The sequence below is a fragment of the Suillus plorans genome, assembly GCF_016647745.1.
Source record: "Suillus plorans strain S12 chromosome Unknown HD556scaffold_22, whole genome shotgun sequence".
Classification (NCBI taxonomy): domain Eukaryota; kingdom Fungi; phylum Basidiomycota; class Agaricomycetes; order Boletales; family Suillaceae; genus Suillus; species Suillus plorans.
Genome location: NW_024537406.1, coordinates 515,452 through 540,917, shown reverse-complemented (window position 1 = coordinate 540,917; position 25,466 = coordinate 515,452). Strand labels below are relative to the sequence as shown.

The window sequence follows — 25,466 nt, the reverse complement described above, 5'->3', positions numbered from 1 at the left end:
CGAACATATCTCGAACTCAAGGTATAAGTGAAAGTGGGACAAAAGCCGACAGTCAAACTAGATGAATCAACAACGCCACATCAGAAGGAGGGACTACCGTGTCGAAGCTAAGAGTGAAGGTTAGTAACTTGGAGAGGATGAGAATATGATCTCCCGAGGGAGCGACCATAAATTTCGCGACCTGCGTCGAACATCAGCACCCTCTTGTGAGATGTCTGATGTCAGAGGGGAGGCTCACGGTCCCGAAGCTAAGAGCGAAGGTCAGTAAGTTGTAAAGGATGAAGACGTGATCTCCCGAGGGGGCAACAATAAGTTTCGCGACCTGCGTCGAACATCAACACCCTCTTGTGAGGTGCCTGATGTCAGAAGGGAAGTCCACGGTCCCGAAGCTAAGAGCGAAGGTTAGTAAGTTGCAGAGTATGAAGACATGATCTCCAGATGTCGGAAATTTCCAGGGGTGCCTTGCAAGCGTTCCATATTGGGACGCTATTTGGACCACATTGGAACTAAATTCCCAGGGAGCGTGACTTATTTTACTCACTTGCAAGCAGGCTCTTAGTACTTACAAGCGATTCTAATGGTGCCGGGTGATTATTGATAATTGCAACCGCAATTCATTATGTCAGATTATTATGATAATCTTTCGTCGACGTCGTTGCTTCTCATTGATCCGACTCCTCCCATCATCGTGTTTGAATCTTTAGCTGCGTCTCTTAGGCTGTATATCTTTAATTTGTACTACTCTTGTGGCATGGCCCCCAACCGAAACACGACGAACCGGGGACGTAAATATATTGCTTCAACATCATCCAACAACCAAGTGGATTGTCAGTACTGTAACAAGTCATACTCGGCGCGCGGGATCAAATCTCACGAACAAGGGTGTCTGAGAAGACGGGATAAGAAGAATGATGACAAGGATTTCGCGGCACTTGCAGCGCGTGCAGTAGAGGAGGAGCTGCAAAGGAAAGGTAAGCGTCGATTAAATTCTGTCTTCATTGACATATCGTCTTGTTGATATCAGTGTACTAATTAATAATACTTTTCGCATCATTTTTAGAAGCACATCGAGAGAAAAGACGGCATCGTAAGGAGCAAACAATGGCTTCTGCTGTTGTTGCTGCTGCAGCGCCGTCGGTCCCTTTGAGAATGGTCCCGGATGGCACAAAGAACTCGTCGCCTGAGCAAGATCAACAGCCTGACGACTTCACTGCAGGTCCATTGTTTGAAGGGAATTCAGATGTTGCCGATGCAATGAGCATCAGTAGAGATTCAGATGCACGTCAACGTATGTATTATTTTGACTCGTGATGCGCTCCCTTTCTGAAATCTTAATTACAGGTTCAGAATCAGATACAAGCATGGGCATCCCCGCATGTACCACCCTATCATCGCTCCCAATCATGCCTTTAGCTCCTCCTAATCTCGATACTTTCAAGACGGAATACCACCCACACAGCGGCCGTGCGACTTCTGTAGAGTTGTTCTCCACTTTTGGACGCAAGGAGCATCAGCTGCCGCCTATCGTCGACAACGAACCCTGGCAGCCTTTTGCTTGTCGTGCGGACTTTGAGTTCGCCGAACTCGCACACCAGGCTGCCTTGAACAAGAATCAAACAGACGAGCTGTTGCGGCTCATCTGGAGAATTGCTGACGGCCAAGTGAAATTCACGTTCAAGTCCCATGGTGATGTTTCAAAAGCCTGGGACAGGGCTGCCAGTCAAATGTCACCTGTGAGAGAAGAACACGATTTTCTTTTTTTACAGTCGTATTAGACATTCCTTTGATAGTTCGAGAAGCATACCATTACTGTTGAGCACAAGCGGGAGGACCTCAAGTACAACATATACACACGGCCATTGTGGGACTGGGCCTTGGACTTGCTACAGGACCCGCTACTGGCACCCCATTTTGTTTGGGATGCACAGCGATTGTACAAGCACAACGGGATGCGTTACGAGTGCTTTGTACATGAACCTTGGACTGGAGACCGTTGGTGGAACGTTCAAGTATGCTATATTTTTTGTATTATTGTTCATTTGTGATTCTACTAAGTGATACCCTTTATATATTGAATTCACAGTCGTCTTTACCTGAAAATGGCGTCCCATTCGCATTTATATTGTATGCGGACAAAACTCATCTATCTTCTGCCGGTACAGTCAAAGCCTACCCTGTCTTCGTGCGATGCGGAAACTTGCCTGTCAATATCAGGAACACGGATGGACTTGGCGGTGGGCGAATGGTTGGCTGGCTACCAATAGTAAGTGAAATTAGTGTTAGTTCTGAGTTTCGCGCGAAACAGTTCTTTTGCGCAGGTTCCTGACGATTCTGAGGAAGACGGAAAGCTCTCATATGTCAATCTCAAATGTGTCGTATGGCACAAGGCATTCTTCAAGCTGCTCGAAACCATCATCATCTATGCCAAGGCAGGGTATGCATATACATGCTATGACGGCGTCATGAGATGGTTGTATGCATTCATCTTGCTCTTATCGGCTGATTATGAGGAGCAGTAACGTCGTTTCATACTTTTTTCTGATGGTTTTCTAATCTAATCTTAGGTGCGTGATGGCACTGATACGGGGAACCAATTGTCACTGTCCCTGTCCTATCTGCCTCGTCCCTTCAGACAAGCTCTACGATAACGCTTCCACTTATCCGACTCGATCATCTGATGACACGAAAGCTTTGGTGGAGCTATGGACTAGGGACCGTGTAGCTGGAGAAAGCGCACTCAAAAAACAGGGCCTACGGCCTATTAAGGTCAGCACTTGCAATCAAATGTACCAATTATTGTCCCCCATTAATCATGTCTTACAGAACGTCTTCTGGAAAGTCCCAAATTCTGATCCTCATGACACGATTTCGCAGGACCATTTGCATGTATATCATATGGGTCAGTGGAAACATCTCTTCGGCGAGCTCAAACAACGCATTGCAGCCCTTGGACGCAGCAACGAGAAGAAACTGGATGATCAGTGAGTTGTAATTGTTCAGACTACATGTTAGCAACCCTATTTAATTGCTCGCAGGTTCGATACCTTCCCGCGATGGCGCAATCTTAATCACTTTGATCGGGTTACTAATATTACTTACAGCGACGGTAACAAACTTCGGGATATCTCCAGGGTATGATATGACTTCGTGGCTACCAGTTCTCATGTTAACGAATTACTCTTCTCATAGCAAGTTTTGTATGCCGCACAGAACATACTCACACGCGCAGCGGATGAAGCTGGCTATGCACTACTACGGTGTATAGCGAGCTACCTACATATCGACATGTATATTTCACTTGACGTGCAGACTGAAAGCACGATTGCTGCGGGAAGGGCAGAGGTGTTAGAGTTTCAGAAGCGCTTAGAGGTACGTCATAGCAGTTCTGCAAATTGTCGTTAGTATTAATTCACTTATCATTGATATCTCAGGACTACATAAAAATCGTCGAGGAGACTGATCCAGACACGATCAAGAACTGGAACTTTCCAAAGATTCACTCTGGAAAGCATATATTCGATGACATCATGGCGAAAGGTGCCGCTCGGAACTTCAGCACTCGACCAAATGAGAAGCAACATGGACCGATCAAACAGTGGTATCTACGGCAGACCAATCGTAAGGATATTGCTGATCAGGTACGTTCATGCTTTTTAATTCTAACTCTCAATGAGTCGCTCCATACCACTCATTTCGTGTAACATAGATCCTTGAGCTCGACCATAAGAGTGTCGTCTCTGAATTTATTCGCAGTCGTATCGAGTGCCTTGATGAGGAACGACGCAAACTCATGCTTTCGCAGGAAGAACTGGAGGACACGGACTTGGATGATGAGAAATTTGAAGAACATTTTCATATCGGTTCACCCCTCAAGAATCAAACAACCCTTTCGCAAGTGGAGGAAGAAAACAAGTCCATTCGTGCGTTTCACCAGTTCCGGAAAAAACTCGCAACATTTCTCAACCATTTCCTTCCCTCTCACAACATACCGCTGCCGGAAGGAACAACGTGGTTGAAACTTTCAGCACAAGACCAGGTAAATTGACTTTCCTCGCTTTTACTCGAATCTGACTTTGTATGTCGAAAGATCCATGAATATCGATACTTGAAAGTGCATTATGAGTCTACCGCTGACTGGAAGCTAGCTACTGACTACCTGCGATGCAACCCAAGCTTCCATGGCAAAGAACGGCGTGACTGCGCTCTAATACGCACACTGGACAAGGACGGCCGCGACAAAAATATATTTGTGAAGATATTATGCATGTTTAAGCACACTGTTGGCAGCTGTACCTTAGATCTCGCGCTCGTTCTACCTATGGATGCCTTAATTGGCCCACGTCGGCGTATGGATCGAGAACTGCGACTAACTCGACTTCGCGCACGGCCCGCTTCTTCATCTGAGTTTATTATGCTTCATTCCATCATTCGTGGTGCTCTTCTCGTTCCAGATTTTGCTCATGATGGAGATTATTTTCTTGTGGATACTGTGGATACTGACATGTTTCTTCGTACTGTACATTCACTACAGTTACATTAGTAATAACGGTTCATTGACATTACCTATCTCTTTTAAACTTGTCCAGAGTACCCTCCTTCCTCTTCTAACTCTCAAGTAAGGCTCCCCCATTTCATCGCATATGCGTCTCACCACACTGACAAACTTTAATCCATGACCTTTCCAGCTTCTCAAAGCACACTTCCCCACTGCTTGGGGATCTTCGGGTCACCGTCTTTTCATATCCGCTTTCATGCTCGCATCCAAGGTCATCTGTGACAACACTTACTCCAACAAATCCTGGAGTATTGTAGCCCAGGGTATGTTCCAATTGCGAGAAATCAATCAGATGGAGCGCAAGATGTATCAGTATCTGGAGTGGGAACTCAATGTGGATCCGGTAACGCTTAGGGAGTTCGAAGACATGGTCAAGAAAGATTTCGCAGGTCAAGGACCTTACCTGACTTATATCCTTCCCTCCTCATCCAAGACAACCCCTCCACCTACCACAAATCCCTTCCCGCCTCCTCCAGCCGCATTGGCCCCCATGCCTTCATATGGCCATTGGTATCCATCACCTACTGCACCAAACTCCAATACATGACTTTCGCTACTCTCGTCCTATTCTAGCGACTCAAGGCACACATATTTCGCCATTATGTGCTCAGCTCATCACGCATCTCTTTACTTGTTCAGAGTACCCTCCTTCTTCTTCTAACTCCCAAGTAAAGCTTCCCCATTTCATCGCATACGCGCTAAGCTCATTATGCATCTTTTTGCTTGTCCAGATCTTCGGCTCATTATTTTCTCATGTTCGACGGCTCACCTATCTGCCCACACTGAACCGCTTTACAGCCATTAATCGAGAGCCAGCTTTTTGGGTATGTACGCTCCATTATTATTACACTGCCTCCTACTAATAATCTCTTCCCATTGCCTCCTGTTGATGCTCGGGAATCTTCGGGGTACTTAATAGACTATCAATCGTTCATCTCCGCTTTCTGCATGGGGACATGACACAATTATTGTCAATGCATTATGTATTTAAGTAAGTCGTGATGATGCTCTGTTTAATTTGTGCGTGTGATATTGATGTGATGCTGCCGCCTTATTACATCCACAGGGTCTCATTCTGATATTCGTCTGAACAACGCTGCAACCTTTATCAGAACCATCAATGCGCATCATTACATATATTCAACGAGTCTAAGGTGCGTATCAATTTGTTAGTTAATGTCATGACATGTCGTCGCCGCCCCAATAGCACATGCTAGGGTCAATTTAAAGCTCGTGCGATTGACTAACACTCCAGTTTTCTGTTCTCGACGTTTGCTTGACTGTTTCACTAATACTAATACTATGCCTCCAATTCAGCGCAACCAAGGCGAAGACTTCACTCAAGCAATCAATGACGTCGACAGTGACTCCACCCGCAACTCAGATGGAACTGATAGCCTTAGCGACTCAGATTTGGACGATGATGCAGACTTGATGCGGATTCGCGACACCATTGCTGCCCCAACCGCTAACATGTCAACTCAAGATCTTCGCAAGGTAACTGTCGTTTTGCTACACACAGACAATGTTTGTAGTAATAACTAATAATCGTATCTACTAACAGGCACTTGAAATCGCGCAAAAACTTCTTTTTGACATGCGTGGAAAGTACCGGGAATCATTGAAGAAGATTGCTTTACTCGAGGCTACCGTTTCGAAAGGTCGGAAGACAAAGCTTACAAAGAAAGATCTTGCCCTTGCCGCCAAGGAAGACAGCATCAGAAATTTTGGACGCAAGTTCTCTATCACCCACTGCTTATGGGTCGAAACGTCTATTTTCCCCTTGCGTGAGCCACCTCCCAGAATCGACCTCTCAAGCAAGGAGCGATGGCTCTCACCGCTATCCATCCAGGATGGCATTAAAGCTGAACTTTTCCAATTCATACCGCCAACTGACCATAATATGATGGCTCATAAAAACTTTGGCTCCCATGTAAGCCCTCCCATCTTTGATTGCGCTCGATGATAAACTTAGTCTGTCCAGTTTGTGAAAGGCGTCAATAATGTTCGTGCCGAAATGCTCTCAGATGTCAAGTCATGTGCGGCAGCCATTTTTGGCTTAGATGCCAAGTTTTTTATACGCGGTTATGCACGGGACACAGAGCCTTCTTGCAAATCTCTGCTCCTTAACCCCCAAGGCCAGTACACGAAGTTTGCGCCGATTCTTTTCCCTCGTCCGGACCATCTCCTCAGAGATCAGTTTTTGAAAACAGCAAAACTTGTTTATGTAGGTTCTTGCCTCCCCTCTCTAAATAGAACTAACTAAATAGCATTTATAGATTCTGAAAGCGTCACTCTTTGGCCGGTCGTCGCTCGCTGCCAATGCAGTTCCCACTCCGAAAACAAAGGCGAAAATATGGGAGCTACGTGCTGTAACACCGGGTCTCATTGCTGCAGCAGCCATTGTCGTACGTGTTGTCTCTTATGCTGCACAATATTGACACTTAATACGAGTTTCAGGCTATATTTGTCCTTTCCGGTGACAAAGAGTTGGTTGAAGTTGGCGACAAATCTCGCATACCATACAAAGACTACCATAACTACTACCGACAATCGCTGTTGACTGGAGGTGCCTGGGCAGACGGAGTCTTCACCTTTTTCAACAACTCCTTGTTTTCCACTTCTTCTGCCGCAACTCTCCTTGATTCAGACTCGACGTTACTAGGCGACTTGACGAGTGGTCCGCGTGACAGCTGGGAAGAAATGTTTGAGCATGCAATGGAGACTGGGGCGGAACTACCAGAACTGAATATGATTCAGACGTCGTCGGTTGGTCCTGTCATCGAAGCATCTTCTTCTGCACCCGGACCCCAGTCAATCTCTGCTGCCATGCAAGGTCTAGCTTTGGCCGAGCACCTACCACCTGCAGCAGTCGACAAGGACGTTGAAGCAGAGCCTGTAGCTCCTGTTGCTGCTCAGAAGCCGAAGCCGAAGCCGAAGCCAAGGCGGAAGGGCAAGGCTGCAGCTGCTGACAGTAACATTTCAGAAGATCAAGCTCCTGCCAATGTTGAACCTGAGGTTTCATCATTAGTAGTCAGTGGCAGTGGTGTGCGAAGGGGCCGATCAAAGACCACTAAGTAATATAATAGATTTTCTTCGTCTCATGTCACTCGTCGATGTACTTAGATTGTTCTTGATGTCATTGGATTAGTAATACAATCAACAACAACAAACATTTGATGTGAAAGACTTGGAAGTCTTTCGTTCAACTTGTCATATCATTTCAACTATAAACAAAATTAAGTCTTGTCGTTGTCGACTGTCTCATGTCCTGCCAACCTCCACTCCCGTCGTCTCCTTGAACTTGTTGTGCCGCCGATGCCTGCAGCCTCCAACCACTCCCGTCGTCTCCTTGAACTTGTTGTGCCGCCGATGCCTGCAGCCTCCAACCACTCCCGTCATCTCCTTGAACTTGCCGTGCTGCCGTTGACGCCTGCCTCCAACCACTCCCGTCTCCTTGAACTTGCCGTGCTGCCGTTGACGCCTGCCTCCAACCACTCCCGTCTCCTTGAACTTGCCGTGCTGCCGTTGACGCCTGCCTCCAACCACTCCCGTCTCCTTGAACTTGCCGTGCTGCCATTGACGCCTGCCTCCAACCACTCCCATCTCCTTGAACTTGCCGTGCTGCCGTTGATGCCTGCCTCCAACCACTCCCGTCTCCTTGAACTTGTCGTGCCGCCGATGCCTGCAGCCTCCAACCACTCCCGTCATCTCCTTGAACTTGTCGTGCTGCCATTGACGCCTGCCTCCAACCACTCCCGTCTCCTTGAACTTGCCGTGCTGCCATTGACGCCTGCCTCCAACCACTCCCATCTCCTTGAACTTGTCGTGCTGCCGTTGATGCCTGCCTCCAACCACTCCCTTCTCCTTGAACTTGTCGTGCTGCCGTTGATGCCTGCCTCCAACCACTCCCGTCTCCTTGGACTTGTCGTGCTGCCGTCGTGCCTGCCTCCAACCACTCCTGTCTCCTTGAACACGCTGCTAGGAATGGGATTTGGTCATCAACTGCCTCTCCGGGTCTCATCCATCCGTTTGTCCAAGGTTAGTAAGACTGATATCATATTCGTATTGTCTCCAACTCAAAAATTGTCCCCACCAGAATTATTATTTCAAAACGAAACGGGAGTGATTGAGGAACGCTTGGAACGCAATTGGAAGCAATTTTACAATATTATTATTAATAGTGCTATTATTATATTAAATAAAAGACTGCGTAATTTCAAGACCTTGGAAGGATACTTGTCGCTTCCAATGATATTCCAATTAGGGTATATAGAGCATTGGTCAAAATCTTGCCCTTGCATTGGAACGGTCTTGGGACCCACTTGCAAGACCCTCTATATTGCTTCTAAGCGGCTTCCAAAATTTTCGGGTTCCCTTCCAAGCGAGTTGTAATGCCGCCGGTAAATTGAGGCCTTCCAATCCATTTTAAGGCATGCCAACCAAAATTAGAAATTTCCGACAGAGGGGGCAACAATAAGTTTCGCGGCCTGCGTCGAACATCAGCACCCTCTTGTGAGATGCTTGATGTCAGAAGGGAGGTCCACGGTCCCGAAGCTAAGAGCAAAGGTTAGTAAGTTGCAGAGGATGAAGACGTGATCTCCCGAGGGGGCAACAATAAGTTTCGCGGCCTGCGTCGAACATCAGCACCCTCTTGTGAGATGCTTGATGTCAGAAGGGAGGTCCACGGTCCCGAAGCTAAGAGCGAAGGTTAGTAACTTGCAAAGGATGAGGATTTGTTCTCCTGAGGGAGGTATAGTAAGTTTCGTGACCTATTCCAGACTTCAACAGTATCTTTGGAAATGTCTGATTTCTCTCGATAGCATGTCAATTTCCATGGAATAATGAAGGCTAGTCACTTGCAGGCGGCGAGGAAGCGTTCTCCCGAGCGATTGAACATAAATCTATGTCCCACTTCAATTGTCAACGTCAATTCTTCAGATGTACAAGAATGTTCCACCGTAAATCAGTTAGGAAAGCGTGTGAAGAATATATACCTTGTTGCAGTAAGCCAAATATGCTCACCAAGCCGACGACAAATCAACTTGTCACATGGTTCAATATGACATCAGCAGACATCGAATACAACATATCTTATCAGTCGTTTTCGTCTTTTGAGTCCACATTTTCTGGGCAGTGTTTGCCGCAAGGACTACTAGAAAACACAGAACACCGTGGTCACTTGACATTCCCTTCATTCAGCCAATTCAAAACACGCAGGCGGATCCGGAAAATACTAGTTGGATCGTTTCCCGGAGATTATTCATATTTATCGATGAGGTCTACAAGTCTTCCGTTATTGCTGGATAATGGTAGCAGTGCGATATTGCTAATTCCTTCAGGATGTCTCACAAGGCAAATATGAAGCATGACAAATTGTGTTATTATTAACGCCAAAGTACAAGAGTAAGGTAGCTTGGAAACAACATTGTAATACAGTGTATGCCTAGTTTGAATCGAAAGCAGCGTCATCGAGTTGTGCCCTCTGCCTTGCGAGGGCATTGACGGACATGTTGGCCTTCACCATGTTACTAAGATCCTCACGGCGGCTCCTTCCAAAAACCTTTCTAAACAACATAACATTACTCTGGGCTGATTGAAATTACTGTAAATACCGCACCTTGTCCACCACTCAAGGAGTTTATTGACTCTGCATTGCGCTTCTCGACCAGGGGGCTTCTCGAAGAAGTCCACGATGGACCGCCAGAATTGAATATAGTCGAAGTCACCGTCAACGGACCGCCAAGAGGTAACTGAAGAAAGTGCAAATCGTACCTCCCAGTGTAATGGTCATTTACGCCACACTATCATGATGACTTACTTGACAGGCGACATATGCAATCGAGCGGGGTGTGACTTTATCCATCTTGATGATTTGCGCGACGTGTTTCTTGACTTTTATTGCGCAGGATGACTTTTTGGCGCGTCGGTTGTTGGCGATGACATCTGCGCCGTCACCGTCGCCCTCGACGTCTTTTGCTGAAGACGGAGATGTGAATATAGCTTTGTAGCCCTGCAGGCAACAGTGAGATTGTTTTCGGGCAACCGTGACTCGAGTGCCACGAACCTGCAGTAAAATTTTGCCCTTAAAAAGACCTTCTTCTAAATTGTCCGCGTTGGCGGTGTACTTGTCATACACAAAGGCCGGAAAAGAGAGGTCGGTCACAATGTAGCCCTCTGATCGATCTCGAATCCCTGCCTTAACTCTAGTAAACAAGTCAGTGTCATGCAGGATACTGAGTGCACTACATACACTGGGCTGTTCCAGTCAAGTTCAGCCGGACAGAGTAACCTCCCGCACGCGTCACTGGTGAATCTGCGGTAATTTTTATCGTCAGAATCAACGGGGGGGTTCGGCTTGAGCTCGCGATTGACCCAGTCTGAAATAAGAGTCTTGAGCTTCGCTGTATCATCGCCTCGGGCACCGTCAGCCCCCTGCCTGAGCTAGATAAAGATTCAATATGATAAAGCCAAGCATTAGTCGGAAAAGCATGCACACCGCCTTTAACATGCGCATGTAATCATCATGGTCTATGTCCGAAGAGTTCTTCAGAAACCACGGCAAGGTCCTCGTTAGGATATAGTACCCTGTCTGCAAACGATCTTGACTACATAAAACCAGTGAGGTTCACCGTAAAGCAAGGGGGGAAAGCTTACTCGATAGTAGCATCCTCGTCGCTGTCGTCATCATATCTCCTATCGTTTTCATTGACAAGATCCTCGATACTGTCGAATAAAGCCACAATACGCCTGAGGCCTCGTCCTTGGGCCAAATAGTAATTTGACTGCCTAACAAACGGTGAACAAGGCACACGCAATAGACACAAAATGACAGTACGTACCTCTCTTTTACCACACGCCCCGACTCCAAGACCACGAGTTTACTCTCCAGTTCGGCAATCTTCCGTCTCTGTCGAGCCTCCGCGAACGATGGCTGTACTTGGGATCCTAGTGGTTCAGAAGGCCGCCGAAGGCCATTGTCGCTCTGCCGATCCTCGGTTTGAATGACTGACTCGGACATACTACCCTCAGCAGTACAATATACGCTGCCCTCGGTGTGAGGAATGCTGTCCTCGGCGTACGACATGAAGAGGAAGACGGAAGAAGGTTCGCTGAAAAACACAAGGAATAAGTGGAAGTGCGAGATTATGAACAGAAACTTAATTCAGCCCCAGCCCATTTTATATGTTGGCCAACTGCCCGGGACCATGAGTGCTCCACGTGGCAGTTCAAGCAAAGTGGACAAATGTTACGGCCCTCGTATTCTAATGATAGATAATGATAGATCTGGAAGTGGCTGTGAAGACGCAAATTGGACAAAAAAGGAAAATGTACCCGCTTAGTACGCCAAAGATCGGTAGGTGAATGGAAAAGTGCACTAGTATACCTAGACGGTGGCGAAAAGGCACTAGTATTAGTGAGGTGATGGCAGATGTTGTGGAACCTGGTGCAAGGTTAGAGGGATGATGTCACGAGACAAATTGGCACGAACTTGCTCCGGACAGTAAAACTTCTATGTTTGGTGCCATCAGTGCCAGATCGTAGCCACGGTATATTAGTGTATTATGAATCTGTACGGAACAAATAGTTAACTTGAGTCTGGCGCCACTGGCAATACGACGGTTCAGACATTCATTCAATGGCTCTGTCTGTAATGCTAAATGCAGGATCGACCTCCTCGATGACTCGGAAATCTGAAACCGCAGATGGTGTGGTTGGAGGGCGGATGCTAGTATTTGCAGCTAACGTACTGGCTGATGCAGACCGATGAATGAGCCAGCCAGAGGAACGAAGTTCATCATCTTTGATGAAGTCGTTATATATCGTACTCGTACTTCGAGACTTTGCGGCACGGGACATGGACGCGGTTTGGACTTCGGTATAGTGTTCCTGCGCCACGAGAGAGTAACGGAAAAGGATTTGGTGGTGCTCGTAGGCGATTGCAACGATGGCGAGTAATTTCATCAGTTGGAACTTGATTGCGAGCGCTTGGCACAATCCGGAGTTTTCCCTGATGATTGGGTCTAGGCCTCAGCTTAGTAATGCATACAGGTGCCTAGGCCACCGCTGACTTCACCATGACTAGCAGAACCCCCATAACCCCACTTCCGCCGCCGAGTCGTCACGATGGGGTCGGGGAATATTTGCAATCGCAGCTGGACTTGCTCACGATGAGCACACCCATTTGAGATTTAGCATGGATGCACTTTGGAGGATGCGGATGCAGAAGCCTGAGTCCGAGACTATGATTAGTAAGTAGTACTACTACATCCGAGTCATGATGGCAGATCATTCATGTTGACTTCGCTGGTGAGCCAGGCTGCCTTGAAACGGTTGCTTACTATTGCTTGATGTGCTACGAGGGGAGTGGAGTCTGCGAAAACGCGAACGAAGCTGTTGGCGTGACGTGCATTAATCTTTCGCAGACTCGACTAGTGATCTAACTAGACAAACATAGTATTGTAAATGATATGTTCAATGAAGACTAGATGCGAGTAGCATCGATACGAATTTTCTTCAGTTGGGGGGTGGGGTTTTGGCTGTGGTCTGTTTCAACTTTTGCCGGGCAGTGCAGACAAAGATATCCGCAGGGTCGACGAGAAGATGAGTGAGGAATTTGTCTAGAGCGAGCGAAAGACGAGATCAAATGCACACAAGTAAAGGCGCGGAAAGAGAGATAATCGTCCAAAGCTGGCGAAAGATGAGATCGAATGCGCGTGAGAAAAAGTGCGCGAAAAGAATCGACCTCAGGCTGGGGAAAGACACAGCCAGAAACCCTCGAGTGTGAAGCAGAGGTATTTGGGAAGTGGTGAGTGGGTAAGAGATCTAGGCGAGCAAACGCAAGATGAAAACGAGATGAAAACGAGATGAGAACGAGATGAAAACGAGATGAAAGACGCGTGTTGGCAAAACAGCGTCTAAGTTACGATACGCGTTCGCTCGCTTAGTAAGCACTTGTTTGATCGCAGGCTCACGTAGAACTAAAACGGCACGCATCATAAATAAATAAATATATATGTGGCACGTAGTACTGCATATGATGTATTGTATGGTACTCTACGTATGGACAGATAGTACTATGTAGTACGACAATGGTAGCATTGATATCAATCTAAAGTAGTACAGCCCGAGACAGACTCGGACTCCCCAATATCAGATTCACAAAGAATCGATCCATCTTTAGAAGAATCACTTTCACACCAATCCGCATGGTCGCTAGGGTCGAACCTACATCCTTTGTTCCCTATCTCCGTCACTCCCGCATCCTCGAGTGTGTTTCGGAGAGAGCCAATTTGCAGATCGATTTTTTTCATATGTGTTTGGACTAGTTCTTTCTCATCATTCAGGAGGGACTTTATCAGGTCCAGTTCATGGTCACGAAGGCGTTGGTATCGTATTCTCGCGGAAAAAGCTCGGCGAGTGATACGGGAAAGCTCAAGCATGCGTTCGTTGAAATATATTGAAGTCTCGGAAGGTTGGTCGGTGCAATTCCACTTAAAAGAATCGGATTTCAAATGATGATTTAAACAAGTTTGTGACTCACGGTTGTTTGCAATGTCTTGAATCTCTTTGAGGGTATTTCGAGATCCTCGTCGCAGTCGCCACCTTGAGACAAGGTATAGTTGACATGAGAGCGCTTACGGCGCTTGGGTTTCGTGGTTACAACGGACTTGGTACCCTTGTCACAGGCAAGGGCAGGCGGGCTATTACGCAAGTCGGTGACCGTTGGGTCAAAGCTGTCCCGCAACACGGGAGAGCTGCTCCTGATAGGAGAGCTACTCGGATCGACAGAGGTGGGAGGTGTCACGGTGGATGGGGGTTGCCTGGGACGGACAAATACTATTGTGAGTGGAAATCAAGCGAAAAGCGAACAGATGACAAACCTAGGCTGCGTGAGACTGGATATTGCAGAAAAAAAACCACTGCTTGTAGATTTCGAAGACCCACTCATCATGACCGACATGACACTGCACTGTAAGTTGTTTCAGAGCCTACGTATACGATTCGTGACACTTGTTGATTGATCATATACTTATTCCCACATGGTACTATTATGGTAATAGTTCGGAGGTCCGCGATCACGTGATCAAAGTAAAGTCATCCAAGTCAGATGGCGGCCGTCTAAGTACCGTGACGTTCACTGGCATGTACTAAGCTCAGGTAAACACTAGTAAGTACCTCTATGGCTCTCAGGTACCGAAAAATTGATGATGCGACAATGACTTGGATAGCGGCCACCCGCACGCTTCAAGACTTGGAAGAGCTTGCTTGACTTCAACTTTGTTGTAACTTGTGCGGCCAGTACACTAATCCGAACTCGGAGGCATCCAGTCGCCGCCCGTCACGGTCTGGACCACTATTCCTATTCACGGTAGGTGACCATCACGTCTGGTTTGCGTCTGGTGGTACTAATAATACTACTACTACCGTGGCTATGATCATTCACTTGGAAGTTCCAAACAGATGATCGTACTATTGCCGCCGCATCATGATACGCGAGCCAGCGGAAGATGATAGAAGTTCTCTTACTACTTGGGCAAGTCATGGCGATGGCTGCCTCATCATGATTGCGGCAGTGCAAACAATGATAATGCACAAGTACGTGACATGATTCGGATGATTCGAGGAGATGCGGCTAGTGGAGATGCAACAGTCACGGTGAGTTTGCTATCCAATTCGGACATTCAGACTAAGTGACCGGTGGTACTACAATTTTAGTTAAATTTAGCCCTTGAATCATTGCCGCAATGATCGGTATGTTATACTATGTATTACTACTATTAAATATTAAAGGCGTACTAGCCGCAGGCTGGAGTGCAAGTTAGTCACGGTGGCGGTGTATTGGGCCCGGTAATTCGATGTCCTGCCAGCGAGTCAGAATGTTTTGCGCTATGCGATAAACCTTAACTGTTTGGTGTTTTTTTTGTCCCCGTTCAAGTCATAATCAATCATAGTGTCACACGGTGAACCGAGTCTGATGGACCCGATCGATGTTGAAGTTGATGGAAGATGCTACTATTACTAGTACGGTGCGATATTCATTTCGTTTAACTGATGTACTGACAGCGTCCTGCAGCGGCCAGGTAAATTGGATTCCAACACCACATTACCGCGAACCGCGACTGATCACCGTGCACTACTTGATTGGGAGGATTGTGATGCAGAAGCCCTTGATTGGGAAAAGTACGATTGGCGAGTGTATTCTAATACGTCTGCATAGACTTTTGTCACAGTGGTCGTGGTCAGAGTCGTGGTACCGTGACGACGGTTTTCGATGACTATTTAACTGAATGTCCACCTTCAAGTTTCCCCACTCTTCTCAGCAGTTATGTCTATCAATCCGATCCATTTCGACCTAGACCAGTCAGCAGCTGCTGACAGACGGCGAGCGGCGCCTTCTGAACGATCAACCCACCGTGACAGGCGCCCGGGCCATCCCTATCCTCGAGAAAGTGCTCCCGGTAGCACTATTTCCCGTACAAATTCTGAGTCCCAAATTTCCGACTACATCACATCCGGGCTGTTAGTATATGACGACCTTGACAGTATTCAGGGCGGTTCAGAAGGCAGAAAAAAAGGCAAACAGCGAGAGGTGCCGAAAGTAGAATATCCACCTACTGAACGTGCCGCTGTCGATTGGATGCGCAGCAAGCTCGAAATAGACATGATCACGGTTAAGGGCTGGTTATCGATGTCCACAGATGAAGAAAAGTTTGCGGTAGAGGTGTATCTTAGAGAAGTTGTGGCCCAAGCTAACCAGAAGTATCACTGCAGTATGTCATTTCGCATCCTGAGCCTGCACGCCGCATCACCAGCGACTGATTTCACAACCAGACGTCATTCTCACAGATGTTTTGTCCGCCAGTCTGCTTCAGTCGCTTTCGTCATGTCGTGGCAGGCTTGTCGATTCGTTCGAGCCCTATGCAGCGCTGTACGATATCAAGCCACCAGAAGATTCTCAGTTGTCCGCCTCTGCCCGCCAAGAATATATGAAAGAGCGTCGAAAAGTACTCTTTGACTCGTCGAAGGCAGGCCTCTTCACAAACTTCCTCCACGGTCACGAGATCACTGGTGATACCGTCGACCTTCTCATGTTCAGCAACGAAAATTTGATAGAGGGCCATATCCAAAAATGGTACAGGGACGCTAAATCGCCGCTTTGCGACGAGACTTTCAGTCGCAGCTTAACCACGACTCCAGTCACGCTGTTGGCGTGGTCAGCGGTTGCGGTGAGTAACACGCCATTCTCATGTGCATAGCTACTAATATTCTGTCCCGTATTATTTTTAGCTGCGAGCTTCAATTGACAAAATAGTCAATTCACGTGCTACTCGCTTCAGCAAGAACAAGTACGCAAGTTGGTACTTTGATATTGTAAAAGACATGGAGCGCACCTCCGCGCATCCAGTTCACGGGAAGCTGTTCAAAAGCCGTTTGTTCAAGCTCCACGTAAGAGGGATGTGAGTAATTGCTACGGCCTATGTGCGCACAGCATCTTAATTATGCATCTGCAGGGAGGCAGCGACGAAGTTCTTACAAGACAATCAGACTGCCGGAGTCGTCTATATACCCTCGTTACCATCGGAATTGTCTCAGCCTCTTGACTTGTTCAGGTCGAAGTTGAACTATCCTATCTCGCAATCTTCCACTGCGCCCGCGCCATTGCCAGTGCGCTCGGCAGGAGCTGAGTCATACTTGGAGATTTCTTCCCAGTTTTCACAAATACACACCTTCGCAGGAGGCTCCGAGTCACTGTTAATGCCCCCCTTCGCAGACTCGGATAACTCGCTCACAGGCCCTTCTTACTATTCACAACCCGGTGCCAGTTCGCAGTACCTCGGACACGAGATGAGGTTTGACTTAGCAGAGTCGACGCACCAACACGGGATGCGACAAGAGAACTATAACCCGCCCCTTCCCGTGCCTAGTCAGTCGCAGGAAGGTGACAATTGGTCCTATCACTTACAATACTGAGATGCCGTAGCTTTGTTTTTTTTTCGTTGGCTGTACTACTAGTCCTGCGGGCCCATTGGGGCCATTTCTCATACGATTTTCTCTTTTATTTATATACAGTGTTTAGCTGCAGTAGTCCCCAATTCCTCCTAGGAGGGCTTTGTACTTGTAGTAGCCACGGCTGCTGGCGCGACATGTGTCTCATTAGTAATCATAGTATGTTCACCTCTGACCGGTTCAGCTGACGTCTTACTCTACAGGTGTCATACACTCAAAAAGTAGCCCATCATTTGACACCACCGAAGTGGAGTGTCACGCACAGGCGATCAACCTAATAAAATAAGTCAAGTTGGATTGGAGTCTTGAAGTTTCGTGGGCCCCTGAATGGCGTCTAAGTCACGTGAGCCCCTTCAGTGACAAATTCCGTATTATACGGGCCACCCGACCTACATAATATCCCGTATGAGACGGGCCAGCGGATTATGGGCCCATGTTGTGTATATTCTCGATGATGACAGATGGGCCGGGACACATATTATTTCCGATGGAGACGGGTGGGCCCATGTATGCCAATGATATATATATCCTTGATGTTGACGGATGGGCCGGGGGAATATGATCATTCATGGAGATGGGTGGGCCCATCAGGGTAATATGTAGAGTAGGATATTATAGACAGCTGGGCTGAAGAGAGATGTAAGGCAAATATTGTTATATAGACGGGCGGGCCGACGGGGGTGTATTACATATATGGGTGGGCCGAGGTAGGGGAATATTACATAGATGGGTGGGCTGACACGGGGTGTATTACATATACAGGTGGGCCGACATAAAAAGTATTACATATACGGGTGGGCTGAGGGTGTGATAAAATATTTATTACATAGACAGGTGGGCCGAGGTGGGGTATAATTATATAGACGGGTGGGCCAACATAGGATGTATTACATAGACGGGTGGGCCGACGTGGGGGATAATACATAGATGGGTGGGCTGATGTGGGGGAATTGTACATAGATGGGTACATATATGGGTGAGCCTAGATATGTATAAATGTCAAATTTTCAGTGCAAAACCCCAAACCGAGATTTACCAACCCCCGAACCCCGAAATTGTGGACTGCCGGGTCTCGGGTTTCGGGGTTCGGGGGTCCCGGAACTCGGAACTCAGTATGTGAGACAACAAAAATATATTTCAAACACGGGTAAGTCAATGTGTTTGTCAATCAACTTGATTGTAAATTATATTTTATTGATCTCCCCAAATTTCCCAAGTTCCGAGTTCCGAGCTCCGGGACCCCCGAACCCCGAAACCCGGCAGTCCACAATTTCGGGGTTCGGGAGTTGGTAAAATGTGTATGGATAGATGAAAGGTTGATTTAAACATTTTTGAAAGATGTCCCATATGAAATGTTAAGTCCCGAGTTTTGAACTCCGGGTTTCGGGACTCCGGGTTTCGGGACTTCGGGCTTTGGGACTCGGCACTCCAGAAACCCGGAAATCGAAACTTGGGACTTGACATTTCATATGGGATATCTTTCAAAAATGTTTAAATTAACCTTTCATCTATCCATACACATTTTACCAACTCCCGAACCCCGAAATTGTGGACTGCCGGGTGTCGGGTTTCGGGGTTCGGGGGTCCCGGAGCTCGGAACTCGGAACTTGGGAAATTTGGGGAGATCAATAAAATATAATTTACAATCAAGTTGATTGACAAACACATTGACTTACCCGTGTTTGAAATATATTTTTGTTGTCTCACATACCGAGTTCCGAGTTCCGGGACCCCCGAACCCCAAAACCCGGGACCCGGCAGTCCACAATTTCGGGGTTCGGGAGTTGGTAAAATGTTTATGGATATATGAAAGGTTGATTCAAACATGTTTGAAAAATGTCTTTCATCTCAAAAATCGAGTCCCGAGTTCCGAATTAGTGCCGAAGCTTGAAACTTGAAATCAGTGGAAAATGAAATCTCGCAACAATGTACACATGAAGATGTTTTATTTCCTTTGACAATTCACCGAGTGTCTTGTACTAACCTGACAACACAGTCCCGGCTTCAGGCTTCAGGGCTCGGTACACGACACTCGGGGAATTGTGAAATTTCTATTTCCTTGGACATTTCACTGAGTTCCGAGGTCCGGGCGCCGAATTCCGAGTTCCGAGCGCCGAGTTTCGAGCTCCGAGTGCCGAGTGCCGAAGCTCAAAACTTGAAATCAGTGGAAAACGAAATCTTGCAACAATGTACACATGAAAATGTTTTATTTCCTTTGACAATTCACTGAGTGTCTTGTACTAACTCAGGGAATTGTGAAATTTCTATTTCCTTAGACATTTCACTGAGTTCTGAGTTCCGAGCGCCGAGTTCCGAGTTCCGAGTGCCGGATGCTGAGTGCTGAAGCTTGGAACTTGAAATCAGTGGAAAACAAAATCTCGTGACAATGTACACATGAAAATGTTTCATTTCCTTTGACAATTCACCGAGTGTCTTGTACTAACCTGACAACACAGTCCGGGCTTCAGGCTTTGGGTTTCGGGGCTCGGTACATGACACTCGGGGAATTGTTTATGGAAATGAAACATGTTCATGTGTACATTGTTGCGAGATTTCATTTTCCACCGATTTCAAGTTTCAAGCTTCGGCACTCAGCCACTGGTCGGTAGTCAATATAGGCAAATGGTAATGAAAAATGAAAGTTGTTATTACGCTTAACTTCCTTACCGAAGGTTGTAGTCCGAGTCTAGGGGAGTGTATTGGTAGTCTTTTCTTGTCCATCAGTTATCATTTAACCGAGATATAAGCTAAAGAAATCTGAAACATCGGCAATAATGAAAAATGAAAGTTATTATTATGTTTAAGTTCCTGAACAAAAGTTGTAGTCCGAGCCAAGGTGAGTGTATTGGTAGTTTTTTCTTGTCAATTGGTTATCTCGTTACTCGGTACTCGGTACAAGGGAATCAGTACTTGGTATTTGGTTCTGATACTTGATACCCGAGAATCAGTAGTGGGGTACTCGGTACTCGGTTCTGATACTTGGTACCCGAGAATCAGTAGTCAGGTACTCAGTACTTGGTTCTAATTCTCGGTACCTGTGAATCAATAGTTGGGTACTCCAGCCAATAGTCCCGAGTCCCGAGTACTGATACTTGGTATTCAGTAGTCAGGTTTGGAACTTGGGTCTTGGTTTGGTTATCATTTGACTGAGATATTGGTAGGCAATATTGGCACTCGGAGCTCGAATACTGACTATCAACTATCAAGTGTCGGGACTTGGTAATCGGTAGTTGAGACTTGGTGCTTGAATGGATATTGCATATATACATAAAAATACAAAATATGTTCCTATGTGTTCATTTCTAGGTGAATAGTATCTCAATCATCTATTCAACAATAGAAACAATGTATCAGGAGCTCAGGACCATAGGGTAATCCTTTATTGTATAGTGTACCTCCCCCTCTTCTGGTGGTTCACCTGCTGGGGTTTTTTCCCTGTAGGACTGGACCTCAAGGACTGTAGGGAGTCTATTCCTGAGCATATTCGGAGTAGATATATCATATAACCAGCCCAGGACACACAGGATCCTTTTCCAGGAACAAAGCATAGACAATTGCACTTGTGATATTTTTTCACGATTTTCAGTATCTTGCCCTTGCATCCATGATCCAACCTTTTAATATATAATGAGCATAGCTTATATTCTTGCTTCTTATGACCAAGATCAGCTCACAATAGGCTGGAGTTTGTGAGCTAGTGTGTATACTTGCCATTTCGCCTGATAAGGGGCCCATGCCTTCAAAACATTGAATCTTCATAATCAGAAACCTGGGGTACATTTCAAATATCTTAAGTATCATAGACATAAATTTACAGACAAATCAACCAAGAATTGAGTACTGAGGAAGTGAAATGGGTAAGAAATTGAGTGTGGGAAACTTCAAAGACCCAAAGCATCGAAAATGGTTAGTTGAGCAGTGGTAGGACTTTAATGCTGGGTCAACTCATATTTTCACTATATCCCTTCTACCCACCCCCTACCCTCAGGGCAGTAGGCAGTATGGGTTCCTTGGGTAGTTTACGATCTATCCTACATATTTGTAATGATATTTTTGGCCTGAATCATATATAAATGTGACTTTGTATAAAAGATGTCTATTGTCACTCTCCACACATATGTCATTTTGCCTATCATTACATCAATCCTTCATGAATCTTTCTAAGCTTTTAAGCTATTATAATGGATGTATATGGGTGTTATTCCAGGTCTCTGATCACATCACAGGCTTGTTATGTTGGATATCTCGACATAATGTGCAAGTCTCGCTATTAATATTCATTCTTTTATCTTTAGACTCACTTACTGCACACATGTATTTCATTTGTCATTATTGATGTTTCGGATTTCTTTAGCTTATATCTCGGTCACATGGTAACCAATGGACGAGAAAAGACTACAAATAAACTCACCTAGAGTCGGACTACAACCTTCATTAAGCTGACTACTGATTCCCGGGTACCGAGTATCAAAACCAAATACTGAGTACCAATTACCATGTACCGAGTACTGCGTAATGAGTAACAAGATAACCAATTGACAAGAAAAGACTATCACTACACTCACCTGGACTTGGACTACAACCTTCGGTAAGGAAGTTAAGCATAATAACAACTTTCATTTTTTCATTATTGCTGATGTTTTGCCGAATGACAAGGAAAGACTACCAAGACACTCACCTTGACGTGGACTACAACTGTCATTTTTCATTATCATTTGCCTATATTGACTACTGAGTCTCGAGTACCGACCACTGACCACCAATCACTGAGTACCGAGTACCGAGTGCTGACAAATACAATTCCCAAGTTATTTGAACCCTACACCAATGGATAATACATACAAATACAATTCGTGTCCATTTGAAGTACCGGGTTTCAGGTTTCGACACTCGACACTTGGTGATTTGTGCAATGAGTGAAAAATGGACATGTTGTGTACATGATTTTGGGTTTCAGGCTTCGGGTTTCGGCCCTCGGCACTCGGAACTCGATGATCTGTGTAATGTAAATGAACAATGAACATGTTGCACACCAGGTTTCGAGTTTTGGGTTTCAGCACTTGAAACTCAGTGATTTGTGCAACAAGTGAAAAATGGAAATGTTATATACATATTTTCGGGTCTCGGGCTTCGGGTTTCGGCACTTGGCACTTGGCACTTGGTTATTTGTGTGATATAAATGAAAAATCAACATGTTGCACACTGGGTTTCAAGTTTCACGCTTTGGCACTCGAAACTCGGTGATTTGTGCAGTGAGTGAAAAATGGACATGTTGTGTACATATTTTCGGGTCTCGGGCTTCGGGTCTCAGCCCTCGGCACTCGGAACTCGATGATTTGTGTGATATAAATGAAAAATCAACATGTTGCACACTGGGTTTTAAGTTTCACGCTTTGGCAGAACTCGAAGCTGTTGATTTAGATATCACCCGAAACCCGAACACCTGAATGTCAAATTTTCAGTGCCGAACCCCGAACCCCAAGTGCCGGTGCCGGGTGCCAAGTCCCGAAGCCCGGAACTCAGGATTTGACATTTGAGACGAATGAAAATTTTCAGACATGTTTGAATTAACCTACATATATCTATAAACATTTCACTAACCCCCGAACCCCGAAAGATATTTTTGTTGTCTTACATACCGAGTTCCGAGTTCCGGGACCCCCGAACCCCGAAACCCGGCAGTCCACAATTTCGGGGTTCGGGGGTTGGTAAAATGTGTATGGATATATGAAAGGTTGATTTAAAACCCCGAAATTGTGGACTGTGTGCAGTGAGCAAAAAATGGACATGTTGTGCACATATTTTCGGGGTTCGGGGTTCGGGTTTCGGCCCTCGGCCCTCGGAACTCAATGACTTGTGTAATATAATTGAAAAATGGACATGTTGCACACCGGGTTTCGAGTTTCAGGTTTTGGCACTCAAAACTCGGTGATTTGTGCAATAAGTGAAAAATGGACATGTTGCGCACATATTTTCGGGGTTCGGGGTTCGGGTCTCGGCCCTCGGCACTCGGAACTCGATGATTTGTGTAATGTAAATGAAAAATGGACATGTTGCATGCTGGGTTTCGAGTTTTGGGTTTCGGCACTCAAAACTCGGTGATTTGTGCAATGAGTGAAAAATGGACATGTTGTGTACATATTTTCGGGGTTCGGGTTTCGGCCCTCGGCCCTCGGAACTCAATGACTTGTGTAATATAATTGAAAAATGGACATGTTGCACACCCGGTTTTGAGTTTTGGGTTTTGGCACTTGAAACTCGGTGATTTGTGCAACAAGTGAAAAATGGACATGTTGCATACATATTTTCGGGGTTCGGGGTTCGGGTCTCGGCCCTCGGCACTCGGAACTCGATGATTTGTGTGATATAAATGAAAAATCAACATGTTGCACACTGGGTTTCAAGTTTCACGCTTTGGCACTCGAAACTCGGTGATTTGTGCAGTTAGTGAAAAATGGACATGTTGTGTACATATTTTCGGGTCTCAGGCTTCGGGTTTCGGCACTCGGCACTCGGAATTCGATGATCTGTGTAATGTAAATGAACAATGAACATATTGCACACCCGGTTTTGAGTTTCGGGTTTCGGCACTTGAAACTCAGTGATTTGTGCAACAAGTGAAAAATGGAAATGTTGCATACATATTTTCGGGTCTCGGGCTTCGGGTTTCGGCACTTGGCACTTGGCACTTGGTTATTTGTGTGATATAAATGAAAAATCAACATGTTGCACACTGGGTTTCAAGTTTCATGCTTTGGCACTCGAAACTCGGTGATTTGTGCAGTGAGTGAAAAATGGACATGTTGCGCACATATTTTTGGGGTCCGGGGTTTGGATTTCGTCCCTCGGAACTCGGAACTCGATGACTTGTGTAATATAATTGAACAATGGACATGATGCACACTGGGTTTTGAGTTTCGGGTTTCGGCACTCGAAACTCGGTGATATGTGCAATGAGTAAGAAATGGACATGTTCCATACATATTTTCGGGTTTCGGCGCTCAACACTCGGAACTCGATGATCTGTGTAATGTAAATGAACAATCGATGTGTTGCACACCGGGTTTTGAGTTTTGGGTTTCAGCACTCGAAACTCGGTGATTTGTGCAGTGAGTGAAAAATGGACATGTTGAACAATGGGTTTCAGGGTCTCGGGTTTGAAAAATAGCATAATAACAACTTTCATGTTTTCATTATCATTTGCCTATATTGACTACCGAGTCCGATAAGGGACCCCTTGGATGATCCATTGCTCAATGAAATACTACCTGATTGGAAGTGTGCTGGTTATCAGATATTCATTTGTCGACTCCCGGGTCCTGGAACTCAGAAGTCGGTACGGTTGACCCAAATTTGGGTGGTCGGAACTTGGTGTCTCGTAGGGCAACACAAGCTTTGCACCCCGGATTCCAAATTCTGCAAGACAACCTGTGCACCATCAAAGGCCATGTCAGGAGATCACCTGCTGCTCCAGGAACTCGGTAACTTTGATTTATTACCTCCTCTGATTTGGTTGATGTACAACTACCTCAGCTCCATCATGTCTACAATTATGATACACATGGGCCCACCCATCTATATTCTATACCACCCTCGGCCCACCCATCTAATACAACATCCCATACAACACCCTCGGCCCACCCGTCTAATTAATATGCGTCTGGGCCTACCCGTCTAATACAATATTTTATAATACCCTCAGCCCACCCGTCTAATTTAATATGTGTCTGGGCCCACCCGTGAATGTGATAACAAGTACCTACCCATCTATCTCATACACATCTACCTTAATACACCCATCTGCATAATATCCAACTACCTCGGCCCACCCGTCTACCTAATATTCATATACATCGGCCCACTCATCTACTCTATATATTCCCTGCATGGGCCCACCCGC

General features: G+C 46.1%; 6 protein-coding genes across 6 annotated transcripts; 3 read left to right on the top strand and 3 right to left on the bottom strand.

The window, feature by feature from the left end:
• Positions 1–1,403: 1,403 nt before the first annotated feature.
• On the top strand, positions 1,404–4,540 carry HD556DRAFT_1235637 (uncharacterized protein; the record flags this gene model as incomplete). The annotated part of the gene is made up of 11 exons (XM_041297765.1): positions 1,404–1,733; positions 1,791–2,009; positions 2,084–2,263; positions 2,319–2,515; positions 2,565–2,766; positions 2,824–2,981; positions 3,036–3,132; positions 3,190–3,369; positions 3,453–3,638; positions 3,707–4,036; positions 4,088–4,540. The coding sequence occupies 11 exons, from the start codon at positions 1,404–1,406 to the stop codon at positions 4,538–4,540; spliced, it is 2,532 nt and encodes an 843-aa protein (XP_041161329.1).
• Positions 4,541–5,857: 1,317 nt separating this feature from the next.
• On the top strand, positions 5,858–7,636 carry HD556DRAFT_1307604 (uncharacterized protein; the record flags this gene model as incomplete). The annotated part of the gene is made up of 5 exons (XM_041300042.1): positions 5,858–6,052; positions 6,120–6,488; positions 6,540–6,782; positions 6,835–6,963; positions 7,016–7,636. The coding sequence occupies 5 exons, from the start codon at positions 5,858–5,860 to the stop codon at positions 7,634–7,636; spliced, it is 1,557 nt and encodes a 518-aa protein (XP_041161328.1).
• A 142-nt stretch (positions 7,637–7,778) lies between these two features.
• HD556DRAFT_1307603 (uncharacterized protein) lies at positions 7,779–8,579 on the bottom strand (the record flags this gene model as incomplete). The annotated part of the gene is made up of 1 exon (XM_041300041.1): positions 7,779–8,579. The coding sequence occupies one exon, from the start codon at positions 8,577–8,579 to the stop codon at positions 7,779–7,781; it is 801 nt and encodes a 266-aa protein (XP_041161327.1).
• A 1,422-nt stretch (positions 8,580–10,001) lies between these two features.
• HD556DRAFT_1307602 (uncharacterized protein) lies at positions 10,002–11,642 on the bottom strand (the record flags this gene model as incomplete). The annotated part of the gene is made up of 8 exons (XM_041300040.1): positions 10,002–10,122; positions 10,176–10,330; positions 10,377–10,568; positions 10,623–10,761; positions 10,809–10,999; positions 11,055–11,163; positions 11,213–11,344; positions 11,398–11,642. The coding sequence occupies 8 exons, from the start codon at positions 11,640–11,642 to the stop codon at positions 10,002–10,004; spliced, it is 1,284 nt and encodes a 427-aa protein (XP_041161326.1).
• A 545-nt stretch (positions 11,643–12,187) lies between these two features.
• Positions 12,188–14,519, bottom strand: HD556DRAFT_1307601 (uncharacterized protein; the record flags this gene model as incomplete). The annotated part of the gene is made up of 10 exons (XM_041300039.1): positions 12,188–12,579; positions 12,606–12,711; positions 12,737–12,798; positions 12,898–12,929; positions 13,113–13,176; positions 13,483–13,536; positions 13,788–14,049; positions 14,100–14,161; positions 14,198–14,379; positions 14,440–14,519. The coding sequence occupies 10 exons, from the start codon at positions 14,517–14,519 to the stop codon at positions 12,188–12,190; spliced, it is 1,296 nt and encodes a 431-aa protein (XP_041161325.1).
• A 1,365-nt stretch (positions 14,520–15,884) lies between these two features.
• Positions 15,885–17,530, top strand: HD556DRAFT_1442308 (uncharacterized protein; the record flags this gene model as incomplete). The annotated part of the gene is made up of 4 exons (XM_041306442.1): positions 15,885–16,329; positions 16,391–16,785; positions 16,847–17,016; positions 17,071–17,530. The coding sequence occupies 4 exons, from the start codon at positions 15,885–15,887 to the stop codon at positions 17,528–17,530; spliced, it is 1,470 nt and encodes a 489-aa protein (XP_041161324.1).
• Positions 17,531–25,466: the final 7,936 nt, after the last annotated feature.